The sequence below is a fragment of the Bombyx mori genome, chromosome 8 (assembly GCF_030269925.1).
Source record: "Bombyx mori chromosome 8, ASM3026992v2".
In the NCBI taxonomy this organism is placed as follows: domain Eukaryota; kingdom Metazoa; phylum Arthropoda; class Insecta; order Lepidoptera; family Bombycidae; genus Bombyx; species Bombyx mori.
In genome coordinates this window covers 10176022-10197132 of record NC_085114.1, presented here as the reverse complement: position 1 = coordinate 10197132, position 21111 = coordinate 10176022, and the positions used below count along the sequence as shown (strand labels likewise).

General features: G+C 34.6%; 1 protein-coding gene across 2 annotated transcripts in view; it reads right to left on the bottom strand.

Moving 5' to 3' along the window:
* Positions 1–21111, bottom strand: part of LOC101747051 (integrin alpha-PS1) — a 103469-nt gene that overhangs the window by 10448 nt on the left and 71910 nt on the right. Inside the window, exons 2-3 of one of the 2 annotated variants that reach the window (XM_004932232.5) lie at positions 1291–1418; positions 424–447 (exon numbers count right to left, since the gene is read on the bottom strand). In XM_004932232.5, coding sequence (XP_004932289.2) covers positions 424–447; positions 1291–1418 — 152 coding nt within the window. 2 annotated transcript variants of the gene reach the window in all.

The following is a 21111-nucleotide window of genomic DNA, read 5'->3' as shown; positions in this document are numbered from 1 at the left end:
CTGAGCTTTCAAATTGACATTGCTATTATCAGCGATTCACTAAAAGTTTAAGAAATGTGCGCGGCATAAGCATGTAATTCCGTGCTGTTGCGTATACTGTTAGTGCTAACTTATAATTATGTGAGGATATATTTTCTTGAGACCGATTTCAATATTTTTCCGATTAGTTATCGATTGAGAGCATAAACAAGAAAATGTATCCCAATTTTTTTAGTTATATTAAATTGTAACAAGTGCAAAATAAAATTTTGGAGCTACGTGAATGATGCACATGCGTTTATGTTCATGATTGTTCCAGCCGAAGTTCGCGCGTAAAGTTTTGGGCTATTAGTAAAATCAAAATTAAAACATAGCAATTAGTTCACATTAGTCATAGAGCAGTATTAAAATATAATAAGGAGATCGAGACCACAGCTCACTTACTCGTATTTATCGTGCCGTACTCCGCTGTTTGGGACACCATCGACAAAAGACAACATTTTAGTTAATATCTATAAATTTGCTTAAACATATATGACAGTTCCTAACGTAAATCCAGGTAGTAAATTATCAAAGTGCACATTTCTACATTCTCTAATGACTCTAAATTTCTAAGTATGTATAATACAATCCGTGTTCGATCATCTGTTGAATTAAAAATGTGTCGCTAAATACTAAAACTACGTTCGCATTATTTAAACACGTGGAGAACTAGCTACCTATTTACCCTATTAGACTAGAAACTAAACACACAGATTAAAACAAACCTTTTTCTTGTTTATTAATATAAACATCGAAACATCTACTAGGAGTAAATTATGGTTAAAATAATTTATTACAGAATTGCGAATCTTAATACAAAGGACCAGTTCATCACTGTTTAAGATCGAGGATGAAGATGATTTAAAAAGCCCATTTCTTGGATATAGTGTTCAAAGTTATGATATCAGCGATAATTTTAATGAACAGACATGGATAGGATAATGACATTATTCAGTAAATATAATAAAATGTCAAGATGCATTTGAATTTGATTTGGATGCCAGTTGAGAAAACTTGAAAAGTATTATGAACAAAAAAATAATAATGGCGGTAACATTTTTCTTTCAATATAAATTAAATGTGGTACAATAATTCCTCGACACAGTCTGAAATAAATTAAATATGTAGTTTTTTTTATCGCCACTACGAATTCCGTTCAATGCCATAAAATACTTTTAAATTTCTAGCATTCTACGAAACGTATAACGGCTATTTGTGAAATGAATTCACGAATATGAACCCTAATCGTATGGGCGTAAAACAACTCACTTCGTTTCCCGTCTGTAATAATCTGCTCGCAGTCGTTCGTGTCTGGGCTGAGACTGCATTTCCACAAAGCGCCAGACTTTGTTGTGTTCGGTTGTAGATTTTGATCTAACGGAGCTCCAACAAGTAACCTGGAAACATACAACAATGCACATTTTTACTGGCGGTAGGACCTCTTGTGAATTCGCGCGGGTAGGTAGCACCACCCTGCTAATTTCTGCCGTATAGCAGTAATGCGTTTCGGTTTGAAGGGTTGAGCAGCCGTTGTAACTTGAGATCTGAGAACTTATATCTCAAGGTGGGTGGCGCATTTACGTTGTAGATGTCTATGGGCTCCAGTAATCACTTAACACCAGGTGGGCTGTGAGCTCGTCCAGCCATCAAAGTAATAAAAAGATAAATAAATAAAAAACATAAATTTTTGTTGTGATTTTTAATCTGCACCGTTAAAAAAAAGTTTAATTATAAAAGATACATAGTTCAAGTCCCTTTTTTTTTAAAAAAATGATTCTTTTTCTCTTATCGATTTCTTAGTTCCTATTTTAAACATAGCAAAAAAACTTGAAGTCTGTTCCGCTGCTGGCTTAATTCGTTTCCTTTACATTTTTTTTTGTACTTGAACTACTGACGTCATGTTAATATTTACAATGAAAAAGTTGAAGCTATGAATTTTGAAACGAGTCTCCATCATTATCCCCGCATTCATTGGCAAATCAATGTATGGTTGTAAAACATGATCCATTCAAGCAGCGCTAACGAGGCGGATGTGATTATACGGTATTTGTGGGCTGTTCATTCCATCATTACAGGATAGATAATGGTCGTGAAGATTATGCGCTGTTCGTATAGACCTCAAGGAATTACCGAAATCACCTTTTTAGTTTTCAACTGTGAGCATTCGAGTTGTACTTGTTACTATTGTTTCAGATATATAGATAAGTGATGGCAAATTCAACTAAAATATACCAACTTAATATTAAGCTACTATTCAAAAGACCGTGACCAAAACAGAAAAATTTTTTTTAGGTAGATTTGAATATTTAACGTTCTGTGAATTCATTTAAATTATTATGATTCCTGTATCTATACGTTGCATTGAAGAAAAAACTACTTAAAATCATAAATTTATTTAGTATGTATTATAAGATAAAAAATAGTACATACTTAGTCACTGGATTAAGCACGTCGTATTGATAATTTTATTGATGATCTAATGGATAAATAAATAACTTAGGGATTACTTCAAAATGTGATCATTAAGTACGATCAAAAGCTCTACTTGGCCACCAGTCTTTTTTTTTTTTAGTTTATTACTATTTTGTATTTAAAAATATAACGTTCTTAATTTAATAATTCATTCAACCGATAAGATTTATTCAGATATTCTTAACGGGATTTGGAGAATTCAAATTAATGGAATTGTTTTTTTTTTTTTTTTTTTAAATAATAACATTTGGATACATGATAAAACTAATATGAAATAAAACACGTTTTTATGTCGCTACCGATAAATATTCCAATAAGTGAATCTCGCAAATAACAATCGATCATCTTGTTACAAATCGATTACGGTCTATAATTCGATGTCAAATCGTAATCTATTCCATTTGGATTCAATTACAGCATTGGTCATGGCCTCATGGAATGATGAACTTATTCATTCCAATAATAAATATCCTGTGATCGTCTTTCTGAAATTAAATATAAGATAAGTCATTCGTGAATATGAGTCAAGTACGTATTACGTTAAAAAAAATTATACCTGACTGAAGATTTCGATTGCACCGCCATGAACAACCAGACTTATCTTATTTATCCTTTAGGCGACAACGACTTCTATCAACCTCGTCGATTAATTATATTCAATAAAAAAACGGTTTATATTATATTTATATCAGAAACCAGACAATATTTGTGTATACTTTTTTTCCCCTACCTATGCTGATAGCCTTGAGAGGCTATTTCAGCTTCACCCTAACGTTTGTAGGTGAGCTCGGGGGGCTCAACCGGAGAGTTGCTAACACTGACCCTAGCAAGAGCAGTGCTTCGCAGAATCTACCGCCGGATCGGAAACGCGACCCACTGAGAAGATCCGGCGAGAAACTCAGTGGGCTGTGTCTATGGGTTAGTTCGCTCGTGGAGCCCTTGGTCGTAAGCGACGGGTTCGACGCGAACGGTGACCGGTTTATATACTATTATTGAAGTAGTGTATGAACATAATGCTTAACGCGGAGTATAAGTTTCATCAAAGTATAGCATAATAAGAAACAGCATTAAACGAGTTTATCTATACTAATATTATAAAGAGGAAAGATTTGTTTGTTTGTATTGAATAGGCTCCGAAACTACTGAACCGATTTGAAAAATTCTTTCACAGTTTGGAAGCTAGACTATTTCCGAGTGACATAGCTTATAATCTTTTTTGAAAAATAATAGGGATCCTTACTAAAACTCCAAGAATGTAACCCAAGGTGTAAAAAAAATACCTAAAATATTCTTTACATCGCGTTCCCTGTGAAAACTATTGATGATAGAATAAAATAATGTACTACGACTTTGTAAAACACATTATTATTTACAAAAAAGTGTCGCAACAGCATATGTCTAACTATTATAGTTATGCCATAATAAGTGTTATTTTATTTAAAAAAATGAAACAACGTCAAATATCGTTGAAATTGTTGTTAAAGACCCGAGCGGAGCCGGAGCGGCTCCGCTCGGGTTTTTTTTGCTACTTGCTCAATTAGCTAGGGCCTCTTTCCTCTTATTTACGTAAAACTTCATGGTCTATGTGATTCAGCACTTCAGATAAGGTTTTTTACATGGTGCAATTAACGGATAGCAGGTACATGAGTAGTTTTGACATATTGGTGTATTCTATGTATATAAAATTTCACGGTAATCAACGTAGCGTGTCTGCGCTTAACTATATAGTATCCTCATAAAACATCTTGCAGATACATCTTGTTTCCATTGTTTATCATTTGGTTATCGTTATTACAAGCATTGTTCTTGATCTCTGATTTTCCACTCGGTACCATACAATATCAACACCCACACATCCTTAGGGTCGTTAAACTTTTAAAAGGGCATTAGAAAAGCACAGACTTACAATTAAGACTTCATTGTTTCACTCGATGTTGCGACATATGTACCTTATCTAAATATTTTCTTAGACAAACCCGAGAAAGCTCACTAACTCCACTTTAAATAAATTTCCGTTGAAACCGTTATGTTATTTATTCGTGTGTTGTGATAGTTTTAAGCTTTTATGTGAATTAATGTTTTTTTTTTACCCGCTTAATGACAGCTGGCTTGCGCTGAAAGCTGCGAAAGGCAATCGGTCAAACCCCTATAGCCAATCGAAAACACAAAGGGCTCATTTACGATTGGCGTAGTTCCGCGCCCACATCCATGTCATCGATCGTGCCCTCATTGGTATTATCCGACGTATGCGCCTACGCTTTTATTGCTTCATAGACATCAATATAAATGTATTCACAGCAGTGTAAGGCGATATATTTGAGCACAACTTTACTCCTTCCATTAAGCGACGAAATGCAAACATCATCTACTGTCTATCAAAGGCCGCTCCTAGGCTCTGTCTCGTGTATCGTATCCTTGGGCCGCACCTATCAAAAGGGCGATAAATTTCCATCAATACAACTATCAATCCTTGACAACGACCGATAGCGAGACCATATTGCACAACTATTTAGATAGCAGTCACAATAAAATGGTTTTTGTCGTGGGTCATCAATTTAGCATCCTAAATTCAGTTTTAGGGTTCCCAGTGTATATTTTTCTATATCGTAATCGAAACACGTTGATTCTTTTATTGAAATCTATTAACATATTTATTTTATGATAATTAAGATTTTTAAACGTCCAATAACTTCAATTCAATCAACTAATGATCGTAAAGATCATTAAGATGATTTTCATTATCAGTAGGCCTAAATTTAATTAACGGCTATCTTCATCTGTGATCATAGCAATCAACTGGTTACGAATACAATTGATGTTAAACTCTAAACGACGTCTCCTCAATCAGAACGACTTCATTAAGGCAATGAGAACGGTGATAAGGCGCTGATCTATTGTTGAAAGATTCGATTAAATCAATTGGGGAGATCAAAGAGCTACCGAAGTCTGTGCGCTATTGACGCGGAATAGCATATCGGCACATGTTCGACGTGACTCCATTACACTACCGACATGATACGTGCTTATGTGAACGTATGAATCGAATGAATTGAAAACTGATTATTATCATTAAATTCTCTTAGGTTTAATAATAAAAACCGGATATTCATAAGATGTGAATATAATTTAACTAACTAAATTTCGGAATGATATCTTAATGATTTTGAAAAGTGTCTCTAGAAAACGAATTGTGTTAGCTTTAAGATAATAAATTATCAATATTTGATTTGTGTACTAAATTAATAGCATATACGAGAATATTCTGGATATTTCTGAAAACTTTTCTAAAGTAATCGTGCGTCCCGACTTAAAATGGCCATCTTTTAACAACGACTGTGGTCTCACGTCGCAGAAAAAGATCACGAGGAAATGGCTTCAAACTAAATTTTGAATCCGTGAACGTAAACACAATACTATGAGCACTATTACGATAAATGGTCCCGCATATATACCTCAGGTCGTAAAATACACAAGCAGTGACAGATCTCAGGATGGTTTCGAAGACTCGATGGACGCGGCTTCGCCGGTGGTCCACCGCAAACCCTTCCCACCCATTGTACAGACTTTATTGTCATAAGTGTCTTACATACGTCCATAATCGTGAATATTTTGATTAAAGTAAGACGTGACACGGCTTTTGTTTCTAAGCGTTTTGGTTGAAAAATGAAAGCGGTTTACTTGTAACCAACAAAAATACGTCATATTCTATAGACTTATAAATCTTAAATAATGGTTTAGCCTTCAATACTAGACCTCTATATAGGAGTTGCAGTAGTTAGAGCTAGGACACGATCGTTAGCTACCCAAAGAAGAAATACATATAATTATGTAGTATTTAGGTTTGCCCTACTTTAAAAATCAGATTTCGTAATATTATTAAGAACTCTTTATCTATTCGTGCCGTGGTTTGATTGGCTATCTTATTTATTAAATATAATATTCGAAATTACGTTTCCAAGTGACGGCCTAAGGTTTCATTGTAGTAATAGATTAACGCCAGGTGCAATTTGAGCTCTTTGTACATATACAATTCAACAATGCAAAAGCTTTCCAAGAAAAGGTGAGATATTTCGTTGATCACACCATTCTTATTTTATGGTCGAAAACTTTCAATACAGAAATGTATATTACAGGTATTGGACTTTACCTGACCAAACTTGGTGAAGAGCTTGGTTTAAAATTGAAGAATTTACCGTTTAAACAATCGATATAAGTTTGGAAACAGTTTAGATTGAGATAAATCAAATTCACAATTATTAAAAAAGGAATAATAGTCTTTTGAAAGTCTTAAGGTATTTTGCGTAAAATAACCAAGCAAATAGTATAATGCGGTGCGGACTAAACATATTCTGTATCTATATAAAACTTAATTATTCAACAAAAGGTTAGGTTAAAAACAGAGTGAGCAATAAACTGGTCGTGAATAATATAATGAGACACAAAATACTAAGTCGAGTGCGTTTGAATGAAATGTTTAAACATTTAAACGCTTTGTGTGAGGGCTTGCAGACATAATGCTTGTCGGCAGGGACACGTGCTCCAACGTGCGCAACGCTAATTGTATGGAAATAAGCAGTTTCATGTTGGCAAATTTGCTACCTGTCCAGTAACAGTGCTCAATGCGAATTGAATTTTAAAAGAATTTTGAACGATAGTTCTTAATTTTGAACGATAGTTCTTTCTCTGTGTAAAAATATCAAATATAAAACCAAAATACCAATGACTTTTCCACAAACAACCAAACAATTGTTCAGCAATGGCATTAAGCCCAATAAAGACTGAAATAAAATAAAAAACTAGGACATTGTAAGAGACTATTGGCATAATTTTACTTAATATACATATTTTTTTAAGTATTGTTTTATGTCCCGCTTAATGATGAGTGGACTACAAAAATGCCAAGGTCGTACAAGGAGAATCGTGGAGGGAAGTTTATTACTAATTTGAATGATACATAGCAAAAACTAATAAATATTGACGCTAATAAACTATAAAAGAAATATTGTCGATGGACGAAGAGAATGTTTTGTACATATGTGCGGATATTTAAAAAAAAAAACAAAAAAACATGGCCGAAACGATTCGAAAACGACCTACACGATTTTATTGTATAGCCAAAAGTGCTTATAGTGCACGACGTGATAAAATCATTAAGGAAGCAAAAATCTCCCCCTTACAAGTAAACGGAACATGACGCTTTGTTTTGAGCAATACATCGCAATGCCCCTATTCGAGTCTTTGGTGTTTGTGAGTTACGAAGGTTTCTGCTTCTTTTTAGCCGACGCCGACTTCAAGAGAGGGTTTTCAATACAGACCGCCTTTGTTTTATACCCTCAATTTGTTTGGATCTAATACTGTGTATAAGAACGAAAAAATCCGCAGCGAAATTTAACGAATTTCAAATCAATGAACGAAGAGTACCTATTGCTTAACGTGCTCTGATCTGGCGTCATAATTCAACACGCTCATTCAAAATGCAACATCCATCTTAAAGTCTTTGGAACAGGGAACAACAGTTTCCCCTTACTTTGTCGCTCAATCTTTTGAGCAATAAGCGTAGAGCATCTCAATTAACTCTGTACATAATCACGTATGAGTCGTGAGCGGAACGAAAGTACGCACATGAAGCTGCTTTGTCGCTTCGAAACATTAATTACTTGTTCCGAAGTATAATACTGACTAAAAATCACGACAACTAAAAATAACGCGACGTGATATTTTATTTCTGACCTTTTTAGATTTACGTAGAATAGAGGTTAACAATAGTTTCGTATTATTTAGAATTGTTTTTACTCTTTTTTGTTGTTGTCTAGATGTGTGGACGAGCTCACGGCCCACTTGGTGTTAAGTGGTTACCGGAGCCCATAGACATCTACAACATAAATGCGCCACCCACCTTGAGATATAAGTTCTAAGGTCTCAGTATAGTTACAACGGCTGTCTTCAAACCGAAAGGCATTACTGCTTCACGGCAGAAATAGACAGGGTGGTGGCGGTACATACCCGTGCGGACTCACAAGAAGTCCTACCATCAGTAATTACGCAAATTATAATTTTGCGGGTTTGATTTCTATTACACGATGTTATTCCTTCACCGTGGAAGTCAACCGTGAACAATTGTTAAGTACGTATTTCATTAGAAAAATTGGTACCCGCCTGCGGGATTCGAACACCGTTGCATCGCTATATACGAATGCACCGGACGTCTTATCCTTTAGGCCACGAGGACTCCAAAACGGCCACGTAATGAAGTTTTTATCTTGGCTATGTAAAAATAAGTCGTTCGATGATTAAAAGTTAGTTTTGAATTTATGTTTCACACATAAACAACCAAAAACAACAAAATATACAATTATTTTCAAATTATTATCACATCTCAATTCTTCCTAAAATCGATAATCGATCCAATATTTTTTTCCCTCTTTCTGCTATGTAAAAATAAGTCGTTCGATGATTAAAAGTTAGTTTTGAATTTATGTTTCACACATAAACAATCAAAAACAACAAAATAATCAATTCTTTTTAAATTATCATTTCTCGATTCTTCCTAAAATCGATAATCGATTCAATTTTTTTTTTCCTCTTTCTCCTTTAAGCGCGTAAAATCTAACATTGATTTGTTAGGTGTAAGACGTTCTCGGTCTCCTTTGCGTCTTGTGGTTGTAAATCGATTATATGCCATCATGTGTGACATTCACGATTTATTGTTTAAGTCTGACTGATTTTATAGTTTATGACTTTGGTGTGGTAACTTGTACGAGTTCTCAAGGAGATTAAATTTTATTAACATTTTTAGTTAGGGATTTTATTATAAACGAAAGCTATTTACTAATATATATTACTAATAAACAAAAAAAATACTTTTTGAAGCTTTCTTCTTTTAATATGAGATCGGTGTGATAAAACACAATTAGATTTGATTTTTTTTTTTGTTGCTTTGGTGGATGGACGAGCTCACAGCCCACCTGGTGTTAAGTGGTTACTGTAGCCCATAGACATCTACAACGTAAATGCGCCACCCACCTAGAGATAGAAGTTCTAAGGTTTCAGTACAGTTACAACGGCTACCCCACCCTTCGAACCGAAACGCATTACTGCTTCACGGCGGAAATAGGCGGGGTGGTGGTACCTACCCGTGCGGACTCCCAAGAGGTCCTACCACCAGTGAATCAATTGTTTCAGTCTTTATATCGTTCCCGTTTTATCTACATCCTAATCCGATGTGTTAATTAATTATAAAGCAATTTCCGATCCGAATTATTATTAGTAAGCTGTATTTTAATCGTCTCTCAGCTACGGATAACTAAGAAATAGAAATTAACGTCAAAAATAAAATACCATTGGTGCACTAATTACTTGTTAGTACTCGTTATTTGTTTAATAAAAAATATTTAATAACTACAAACAAACTCGATACTTTTATTCTGATCTGATCAAGTAGATCCTGATGATTGATTACCTTGTAGTCTAGCAGTGACCACTGCACCACGGACTCTAGGTTCGATTCTTTGGCGAAAACGGTTTGTTTGTTTGAAAAGTTTGGCATATATCAGTCAGAGCTAATTTTCATATTTCATTAATATTCATATTCAAGAAAAATTTCGGAAGTTGATTAAAATACTTTTTACTAGATATTATTAAATTTTGTATGCTTAAAAAAACGCGAGTTTCTCCAAAATGTATATAAAAACTGGTTATTATTCGCGACTTCACTCTCGTTAATGCAAAAAAAATATCCCTCGGGTATAGCATATTATATTTCTGAATAAAAGGTACCCTTATATAATAAAAGGTACCCAATGTGCATTCAAAATTTCACGATACACGATTGAATAGTTAAGATGTAACAAACAAACAAACTTACTTTCGCATTGATAGTGTTGAGAATGGAAATGGAAATGTGCTGCAAAGGTAGAATCGTGTATAAATGAAATAAATAAAACACTAACTGCTGAACACAGTTGCCCGACGGTCGCCTATCTCTCTCACGATCTTTCATTAGCGCTCGTCAACTCACACAGCGTTCGTGACTTCTGCATATCCCTCGATGCAACTCGTTCTTGACCCGTTTTTATCATCACAATCACATACGATCGTGATGCTTCATGTCTCGTATAATACACGTTATTTTAATTATATTCATTATGTTTCGAATCATATTTGGTAACTAAATAAATATACCTGTGGTTTCACACCGGCGATTTAGAATAATTATAAAAAAATATATAAACGTGCTTGAAATTATCCACGATGTGATTTTTAGTATTTTCATTTTCCGATCAATCGCGTCGTTGTAACGAGGCCTTTGAACACTAAAAGTATCACATTTTTATTTTTTTTACGAGTCGTAGACAAGATTGCATGAGTACGGTAGTTGGAGTTCGAGATTATAATATTTAATTCGACATTAATTAAAAATTAGGAATCAATCAGACTTTTCGATTATCTCATTATCGTATCGTACTATCGTGATCTCACGGGATCATGGTATACGGTACATAAAATTAAGATAATAATGCTTTTCAAATTGATTCAGAGCGTTTCGTTAAAAGCAGTTGTCATTTTTGCGAATTAAAACAAACAGGCAAAGAAACTTTTTATTCAACTATCTTTCACCTCAAACCGAAACGAGTGATTGCTAGCGGTAATAACAGTAATATCATTCATGTGGGCGTCCCGTGGGCTGAGCCCTAGGTCTGCGTAAGATAACCCTTCACGAGACACAAAACCATTTATTTAAAGATGTCAGATTATCAGAAAAAAAAAAACGTACAAGTGAAAGTAATATTTCATCGGAAACCCCGAAACATATGTCGAAAGTTCAATTTTAACTACAACTAAGTTTTATTTACGAAGTCCCGCATTGTTTTCTTTTACTCTGCATATTTTACAAACAAAAATCATATGTTCTTCATTTACTGTGTTAAAAGTATATAATATTTATTATATTAGTATGTTATATAATTTACAATGATTATTTTTATATACATATTATTGAATTACAAGCGGGGAAATCTTCATTTTCTAAATTATTACTTTTGTTGACCGCATTCGTTGTCAATCGAGAATGGTTCGAAATAATTTCACTTCAAGCCTTCATTCACGTAGTATCCGTAACAACGTAACCGCAAGACTACACGAATTGTAATTTTATTACGCAATTTCATCACTATACCGCTATCTAACTTTAACTGTACTTTCTCGTCATTTTTGAGCTTCTTCCTGAAATGAAAGATCTCAATGAGAGAAATGACATTGAGACTTCTATGAAAATAATATTGCACGATATGGGTAGGCAAGATCTCCGCGTATCTGGTGTTAAGCGGTTATCATAGCCACACAATTTGCCGTTGACTTTTAGAACAAAATCTAGATTTTACTGTACATTGCCAGTTTAATTTTGCAAATCGGAATGCACGACTATTTGGCGCCAGAAATAGGCACGATCTACCACCAATAAAACGTTGTTGCGATGATGAAATATAAACCAAATTTATAAATCAGAGATTAAATATTATGTTATTGTTTAGGCTCGTGAACGAGTTCACGGCCAATTTGATTTTAAGTTACCCATAGACACCATAACGCGAATACCGTTATTCATCTTGACATTTGAAGTCTATATCTCAATTATCTAGTATAGGCGCCTGTCTGCGTGATTTGAACACCGGTATTGGTCGCATCGCTCGATACGAGTACGTCTGGTGACATACCCTTTAAGCCACGACGACTTGATTCATGTTTTAAATTAACTATTTAAGTTAATTATCTATTTAATTAACCCTACCTATTTCTGCCGTGAAGCAGTAATGCGTTTCGGTTTCAAAGGTGGGGCAGCCGTTGTAACTATACTGAGACTTTAGAACTTATATCACAAGGTGGGTGGCGGCATTTACGTTGTAGATGTATATGGGTTTCGGTAACCACTCAACGCCAGGTGGGCTGTAAGCTCGTCCACTCATCTATGCAATTAATAAAAAATAAAAATAAAATTTAAAATTAATGCCCAAAACTTCTACTGCTACACTGCCGCAAACAAAACTAACTTTTATAAATACTATAGACGAATTAAATAATTCATTCAGGCGCCTATAGACGCAGATGTCTTTGGCCTGCAGTAAAATGAACAAGAAAATAGCGTTTAAAAATATAAATAAATTTGAATAACAATTCCACAGCCTGTTTCAGTTATAAATCAAAACCTCTCTGTGAACATTGAACCGGACCAGCATCAACGAAACGAGGCTTCGTGCAGATTATCAAAAACCTGTTCTGTGGAGTGGATGTAAATAATCGTTGGCGATATGCATTACTCAGATCGGCGTGTGGGTGGCTGCATCTAATATACTATATAACTGCAATAATCGAACCGGATTCGCAGAAATGTTATGAACTAAGATCAACTAAAGCTCCATACGTACAGTGCACGGTCAACTGCAGAATAGCACGGATACCTTAAGTTCTATAATCCTGTGAACACTCGAATAAAATTTACTGTATTATCCGTTTCTTTTGTAGCCCACTGTACGTACTATAGTCGAAGATATCATTCGACCTGGTAGACACGAGTAATTTAATATCCGCGGATGGATAGTGTGAAATTCGAAACAAAAACTAGCTTACTAAACATCTGTAAAAATAACTGTTTGCTAAGCATAAATACTAATCGTTTTAAAGAGTTAATCCTATATTCAATGAACCCGCAATCTGAAGCGATATCGCCCTGCCTCACACGAGGTCGTTGACCGCGCACGCCAGCTTTTGCTATACAATGCGTGTAGTCGCAAAATGCATAGTTACAAATTTTTTAGATATTTATATTTTTAGATTTTTATTTATATACAGATATTTTTCTCAAGCCAGTTATTGTTTTAGTTACACTAGTGGTCGCCCGGTTGTCGAAATTCGTCTATTATTTATTGAAATTATAAGTTTGTACACTATACTTCTATAATCACAAATTTCGCCAAGGCTACACTATAGAAAAATATTAATAAAGACAAAGAATATTTAATCTATTCTCAATTTGACCACAGACGTCAAGAATTTTTTTTGACAATAAATAAATAGTATGAATGCGTGTATGCGTCAAATACATGGTAGTGTGTGTAATGTTTTCTTTATTGATTTAATGTATCTTTTATGCATTATCTTAAAAAAAATATTAGCATTGTGCACTTCTCTATATTCTCAATAAGTGTGGGAAACATCGTACTCCTCCGTCCGCGCAATTTTCGTAAAAAGAGGTACAAAGTTTATGTTTCGCGTATTAATATATAGATAATAAGATCTTTTGTAAGGCTTACTGATAAAAAAATGACTAAATAGCTTTCATTATTCGATAGAACAAATAGATAGGAGAAGAACTACTTGAAGGTTCCCTGGAGTGGTCCGCACCTTTAGAGCTTTAAACGATTATGAACGTCTGATTAAATTATTAAATACATACAACACAAAAGGACCCTTGTGCAACATTTGACATAAAATTTACAGTAAACTGTGCCAGGCCCATGATATTAGCGATTAATACGAAATTAAGTTAAACTGAAAAGGTCCGTATGGCCTGTATTTATGACGATCGTTAAAGCTAATTAATGAGCATAAAGTACCTAACAACGCGTTGTGGGCGAGGTGGACGACGCATACCAAATTATCTTACGTCTCCAAATTTCTATTTAAAAAAAATCCAATACTTAACAGAAATGGCACATTTGGTACTTCAAAACAATTGATTTTCTTTATTACCTTATGAATATACAGTCACTATTTCTACAGAAAAAAAAATTAAAAAAATCATACAAGAACAAATATTTCTTTTCTCTGGAATATCGCCGTCAAATTATACAGTGGATAATTATAGACGACAATTCATTCAAGTCAATACGAAATCGACACCGGCATTCGCCGTCTTTTCTTTAGAATACGAAAAATCGGATGACCGTTTTAATTAGCATATAAAAATCTTAATGAAATGTACCGTAGCGTCGGACGGTATGTGCCGACGGCAATGTTTACCTAGGCCGGGAATTTCTCACGCGGCGACCAAACCCAGCCATCAGCGTAAGTCAATAACATGATGTTTATTGGAATTATTTATTTCGAGCACTGACAATATTAGGATAGCAATCGTTTTATGGGTCCTTGAAAATTTATTAAGCATTATTATTAACTCTATTTAGATCAGGAAGACAGAGCTATCATATTAGTTTTCTTACAATCAGCTTGCTAAAGTAATGCAACTGTTTACAAGAAGAATAACTAAATAATTACCACAAATAAAAGTGAACAAAAATATAACAGCAGGCGCAATTTAAAATACATCAAAGACGTCATCAATGCAATTCTTGTAATGAACAAATAAATTAATTTTGTCTCGAGAGTTTGTATACAACGATAAAAATAAAGCGACGGTTAAACTTATAACGTCATCCCTTTGCGTCAGGGTTAAATTTAGAACGTCGGCTGTTGTGTGAAGTGGCGATTCAGGTCGGAGCTTGGGACTTGCACATAGCTAGCAGCCCGGGATAAAACCGAAATAAACTGGGCATAACTCTTACTCTTATTATCCGATTCGAAATAATAATTAAATAAATATTTACTGACAATCACGCCACGTTAACTGGTTCCGTGCTAAGTTCGTAAAGAACTTGTATTACAGGTACCAGATAATGGAAATAAATGTAAGATTTTTATTATACACATACATATATTTATGAAACATCCATAACCCCGGAAAAGACATTTTATGTTTATCATACAAATATCTTCGCTTGGCGGGATTCGAACCCGCGACCCCCTTGTGTAGAGTGACCATGTCATCACATTTGTGATAACAAACGCAATGACGACAAGCTTCCGTAACCTAAAGAAAAGTACTATTTGTCTCAATAAACTTGTATTTCTAAGAATATTGTTCACCTAAAATCCTTTATCATTATTGACACGGTCTGCAGAACAAATTGAAACTTTACTGAATTAGCCAGACACGAAAACGTGAATCCTAATGTCTGCGTATTTCTAACTGCAGTACAATTTTAGATCAATTATTATAAGAAACTATAGCCCTCAGCACGGAGGATTATCGACCCAAGGAAGAAGACTATAAGAAACTTTATCCTAAATTATTGTTTAAAACGATAAAAAAATTTAAATCCTAAAATTGAATTTTACATGGACGAATACCGGCCGTGTCCCATACAATTGCTGACTTCCACGAGTGACGTTAAAACTTACCATTAAGTGTACCGTATCCTTGTCTGCATTCAAAGGTATTAAAATACGTCTCCAATATCTAGATAATTTTAAGAACTAAACTAAACTTAATTTGGCAAGAACAACTGTATTAAGAGCAACTGTCCTTGAGTTGATGACATTGTCACAAGCAGGAAATAGCAATTGGACGAATGAGTTAGCGAGCGGCGTTCTAAATCACTAGAGATCACGTGTGAACTAGGCCACTGGGTTGGTCAACTATCCCTTTAAGGACGACAGACATATGTTTGAATCATAACTTAGTCATTAATAATTTTAGTGCATACAGGGAAGAACAAACTTAAGGACTCATCGAGTGGATACTGAAACCCATAGATATGGCGTAATTATCGCTACCCATATTGAGACATAGGGTCGAAGATTTAAATGTATTGTATACAATTTTCTACCAACCCCTCTCCCTATCCCCCTTAATCAGAACGCATGACTGTTTCGCGGCAGAAATCGCGGCCCCGCCAAGATAACTGTAACCGTTTATTTTTTTTCAATACTTTATTTTCATTAAAAATTTAACACATACAAATAAAATTAAAAGTAATTTTATGATTTAATCTCGCTTTTTTTATTGCCTTTACATTATTTCAGACTTTCCTGACATTACGTCTGACGTCACCGAGGACAGAAATACATGAAGTCGTTAAATTAGTTTTGATTATTGATTGTCTACGACCTGCGCGAATCGAAGGAAATAATAGGTAATGATAATATCCTAAAACGAAATAATAAACAAATTTAAAGCCATAAAATCCCAAACGTGATACATATTATAATACACCATGTATGCCAACAAAAGACGCGTCGGTCATGAGTTTCTCCACCACGGCCATTAATCATTTACGAGGAGATATGACATGGTGGCCAATTAGTAAATGTTTTGTGCGGGACGTCGCGTCGGGCTCAATAATATAAGCTGGAGCTTTATAAGGACTTGTGCCATATCGGGGTAAATTTAAACTGATTGGCTGATGTGACTCAACAATGCCTCTTCTCTCTAAATTAACCGCTGTATATTTTCCGCTAATTGGCTTTCGGCTTCCATGTTTTTTGGATTCCTGCAAGTGCCCTTTTAAAATGTACGATTCGATCGTCGTTCAGTGTAAAATAGTAGCAAATGGCGATGTTGCCTGTATAATGTTAAAGGTCAGTGTACGCATAGATAATACACATAAATTAATTATAGATAAGCAACTCAAGCATTCAACAAAAATGTTTACGGGGGTCGGCCACTAGATGGCTTCGCGTCGATTAGTTTCTCATTGCTCCTGTAGACGGCCGTAACTTAATATCTATCCTATATTTATATTTTTATCCTATATTTTTAATGAAGGATTTTGTAAATTTTCAGAAACCACAAATTGATAAAATGTTATCAATTGGTTGTACAAGATGTCGCTAGTTTCCATACAAAAAAAAAATTGTTTTAAAGTATCACAGTTTCAGGGCCCTCAGTGTACGTGTACACGTAAAAAACCGTTAAAAGTTGCCAATTTTATCTTCAAACTCATTTAGAATATCACTTGTGCGACGAGAGCATGATGCCGCTTATCGTGTGCAGGGAAACGGCAAGCGTGTTACTGAAGCAGCCCTTTTTTTTAATGCTGGGGAATCTTCTCACTTTACGGATACCCGGCCGACAGTGGTCGGTACCCGGTTATACCGGATTCCGCGCCTCCGGTGAAAGAGAGGGAGAAGTCTTGGACCGAAGTCCTCGACCAAAGCAGCCCTGCCTATATAGCATAATGGTCTGCCGATTGTAGATTGTAATTAATACTATATGTAATTAATACATATTTCGTATCCATGACGTAACGGGTGACAGATCCTAGAGTATATTCTGCAAGCTTCTTATATAAAGTAAGTACTTAGTAACGATGAATTCAATTTACTAGAGGTCCCGCAGTAGTCGAAATTCGACTATAATTAATTGGAATTGTAAGTTTGTACACTATTATGATTGTATTTTATACTTCTATAATCACAAATTTCTCCAAGACTATACTATAAAAAATATTAACAAAGACAAACAATATTTAATCTATTCTCAATTTGACAACAGACGTCATGAACAAAAGTTTGACCATAAATAGTATGCATGCGTGTGTGCGTCAAATACATGGTATGTAGTGTGTGTAATGTTTTCTTTATTGATTTAATGTATCTTTTATGCATTATTAAAAAAAAAAATTAGCATTGTGCAATTCTTCACTATATTATCTATAAGTGTGAAAAATTTTATACACCTCCGTCCGCGCAATTTTCGTAAAAAGGGATACAAAGTTTTTGCTTCACGTATTAATATATAGATAACACAATTTACGTGATGAAACACTGCATATCCTGGATTAACAAAGTTTTGTATTCGATAATTTTTTTTATGTCTTCTCACGCCATTTCACCACAATAGTGTAATGCGAATGCCACTTATAACGTTCTTCGCTTTATAGCGGCGGGTACTGAATCGCCCCTGGGACTTGCAGCTCACGTCTCCTGTTTACCATAACAATAGCAGGTACAGCCTTTTACCAAAACTACAAGACACCAACATTGACGGTCTTGCCATGTAATTTATGGAAATAGCCGAGGACAAAAACTCATGACAAAGGTGTCTACTCGAAATTAAGTGGATGGGCTGTGTATCGTGTTCCCCATTGTTTAGCTATTGTTCGGTTTCATAATCGTAAATATCATCCCTTGACCCCAATACCCCTGGGGGCAATAACGTTTTATGACTTTACGCTATTAAAAGTTTAACGATTGAAAACTTGTGACCGGAAACAAGTGAAATGTTTTACTGTAACAAACGTGGTGGTTTTTTTTTTTGTTTATATACGATGGGCTGCCTGCCCTATATTCTTGCCTCTGGGTTCAATTATTTCCATACGCATTCCGCCAAAATCGCTTCAGTCAATTGGGCGTGAAATCATAACAACAGGCAGAGTTACTTTCATATTAAAAAAGTATAAAAGTCAATTTTAAACATACCCTTTGGATGAAACCAATACCAATATAATCTCAGTGCACTTACATGAAAACTACATGAAAATAAGTGTAGTTTATCTAGAAATTGCGTGAACAAACAAACATACAGACAGACAGAAAATAATTCTGAAAGTAGTTGATTTTTGTTCCATTACTCTTCTTTAGGTACTTACTCCCTTTCTATTTTATTACTTTTCCTAAATGTACAGACACCGGATTCTACTGCTTTTTATGTGTCTTGAAAACATTTTTATGGGATGTAGTGGTTTCTTGTGGCTCATAAGCCTTTTCTGTATAGGAAGATAAAGCTGTCTATGTGCTACGATAACCATTTAATATCAGATGAGTTGTAAGATCGTCTACTTATCTCTATATATAAAAATGAATTGCTGTTCGTTAGTCTCGCTAAAACTCGAGAATGGCTCAACCGATTTGGCTAATTTTGGTCTTGAATTATTTGTGGAAGTCCAGAGAAGGTTTAAAAGGTAGATAAATATGAAAATGTTCGGAATTATATAAAAACAAACAATTTTGTTTTTCCTTTGATGTGTCCCCCGTCGTCGGACGGATTCCTTTTGTTTGTTTTAAGTTTATTTTATACAAAAGTTTAGGTCTTTTTTTTATCGATTGAGGCACTACGAAGTCTGCCGGGTCAGCTAGTCTACAATAAAATAAAAAAATGTCTACATAAAAGTAACTATTTGTTTTATGATATAGAAAAATAAACATAAATACAGGCTATTTAAAAATAACTCAAAGCTTTAAAATAAGGAGTTTAAATTTATTTAATTCCCGAAGAACTATTCTGAAATTCACGAGCTAATTCACGCCCTATTCTGTAGTATTCAAGGCGATGTTTCTTTGTATTTAGAATCGTATAGATAACAAGAGGTACGCCCTGCTAATTGGACACGATTTATGGTCCCGGCCGGTACATCTTGAACCGAATCGGTAGCTGCTTTAATTTCCACAGTAAACCTCTTTGCTCGAGCTGCTTAACTATTGTTATCGGCATTCCACCAGCAACAATGCCCGGCTAGTTAGCCATTGTTAGCCGCGCAAACTTTTCTCTTAAAGGAATTTTAATTGACAGAAAATATTGAGACCGTAAACGCGTACGAGAAGACTCAGCTATTCAAGTGGCGATACTTCGAAGCGTATACCCTTTATTCGTCAGTACGAGCAGATGTCTCTATCGCCCAGTTCGCTGTTGATTTCGAAAGGCGTTCGCCCACGTCCGAATTTCGAACCTACTAATACATCGCAATCGAAAAATAGAAAGTAATAAATTATCGAAGGGCCGCTTTCCCGTATTTTCTATTTAGGTCAACGTAAACAAGTACGTTTGAATTGTTTCTATTACGCTAAAATTTAAATCGCAGGTACTCAAATTACGCAATGCTTTATTTTTTATTATGTGAAGATTTCGATCTTATCAATGTATACTCACGCTTATGATCAGCAACACGTAACCTTAAGTAGCGTTAATGGTGGCAGCTAACGAAGGAACGCGATCTGATCATGTAAACAAAGCAGATACCTCGTGACCCACATGAAAATGCGTTTGATGAACACATAGTGTTGCAACATTTGAACGGATTTGTACTGGCCGCTACTTACTAATCAAATGAAGCACAGATTATCCAAAACAGAATAAAAGTCTGAAAGTTATTAAACCAAATTTAAATTAATATCATTCACTGATATTCATTCATTATTAATATTATGTATAAAGATGAGACGCTTGTCTTTTAATGTATCAAGTTTGTATGAAGGTTGCATCACCAAGTACTAAATTGCGAATACAGTTTTGCATACAATTGTAAGCACATCTCTTTAATTATACGATAACAATGATATTAATACGTTACGTTTCGACGGCTATAATTCAACTGAGTATTGAAAAAAGATATGTAAGTTTAGTTATATACTATTATTAGTAAAAAGATTGAAAACGAAAAAATAAATTATTTTATAAGGTTGGTTTGGAAAAGTATAAGTCACAGCAGTTAATGAACAAACTACTTTATATCTATATATTAATACGTGAAGCAAAAACTTTGTATCCCTTTTTACGAAAACTGCGCGGTCGGAGGAGTATGAAATTTCCCACACTTATAGAGAATATAGAGTAGAAGTGCACAATGCTAATATTTTTTTTAAATAATGCATAAAAGATACATTAAATCAATAAAGAAAACATTACACACACTACATACCATGTATTTGACGCACACACGCATGCATACAATTTATTGTCAAACTTTTGTTCTTGACGTCTGTGGTCAAATTGAGAATAGATTAAATATTGTTTGTCTTTGTTAATATTTTTTATAGTTTAGTCTTGGCGAAATTTGTGATTATAGA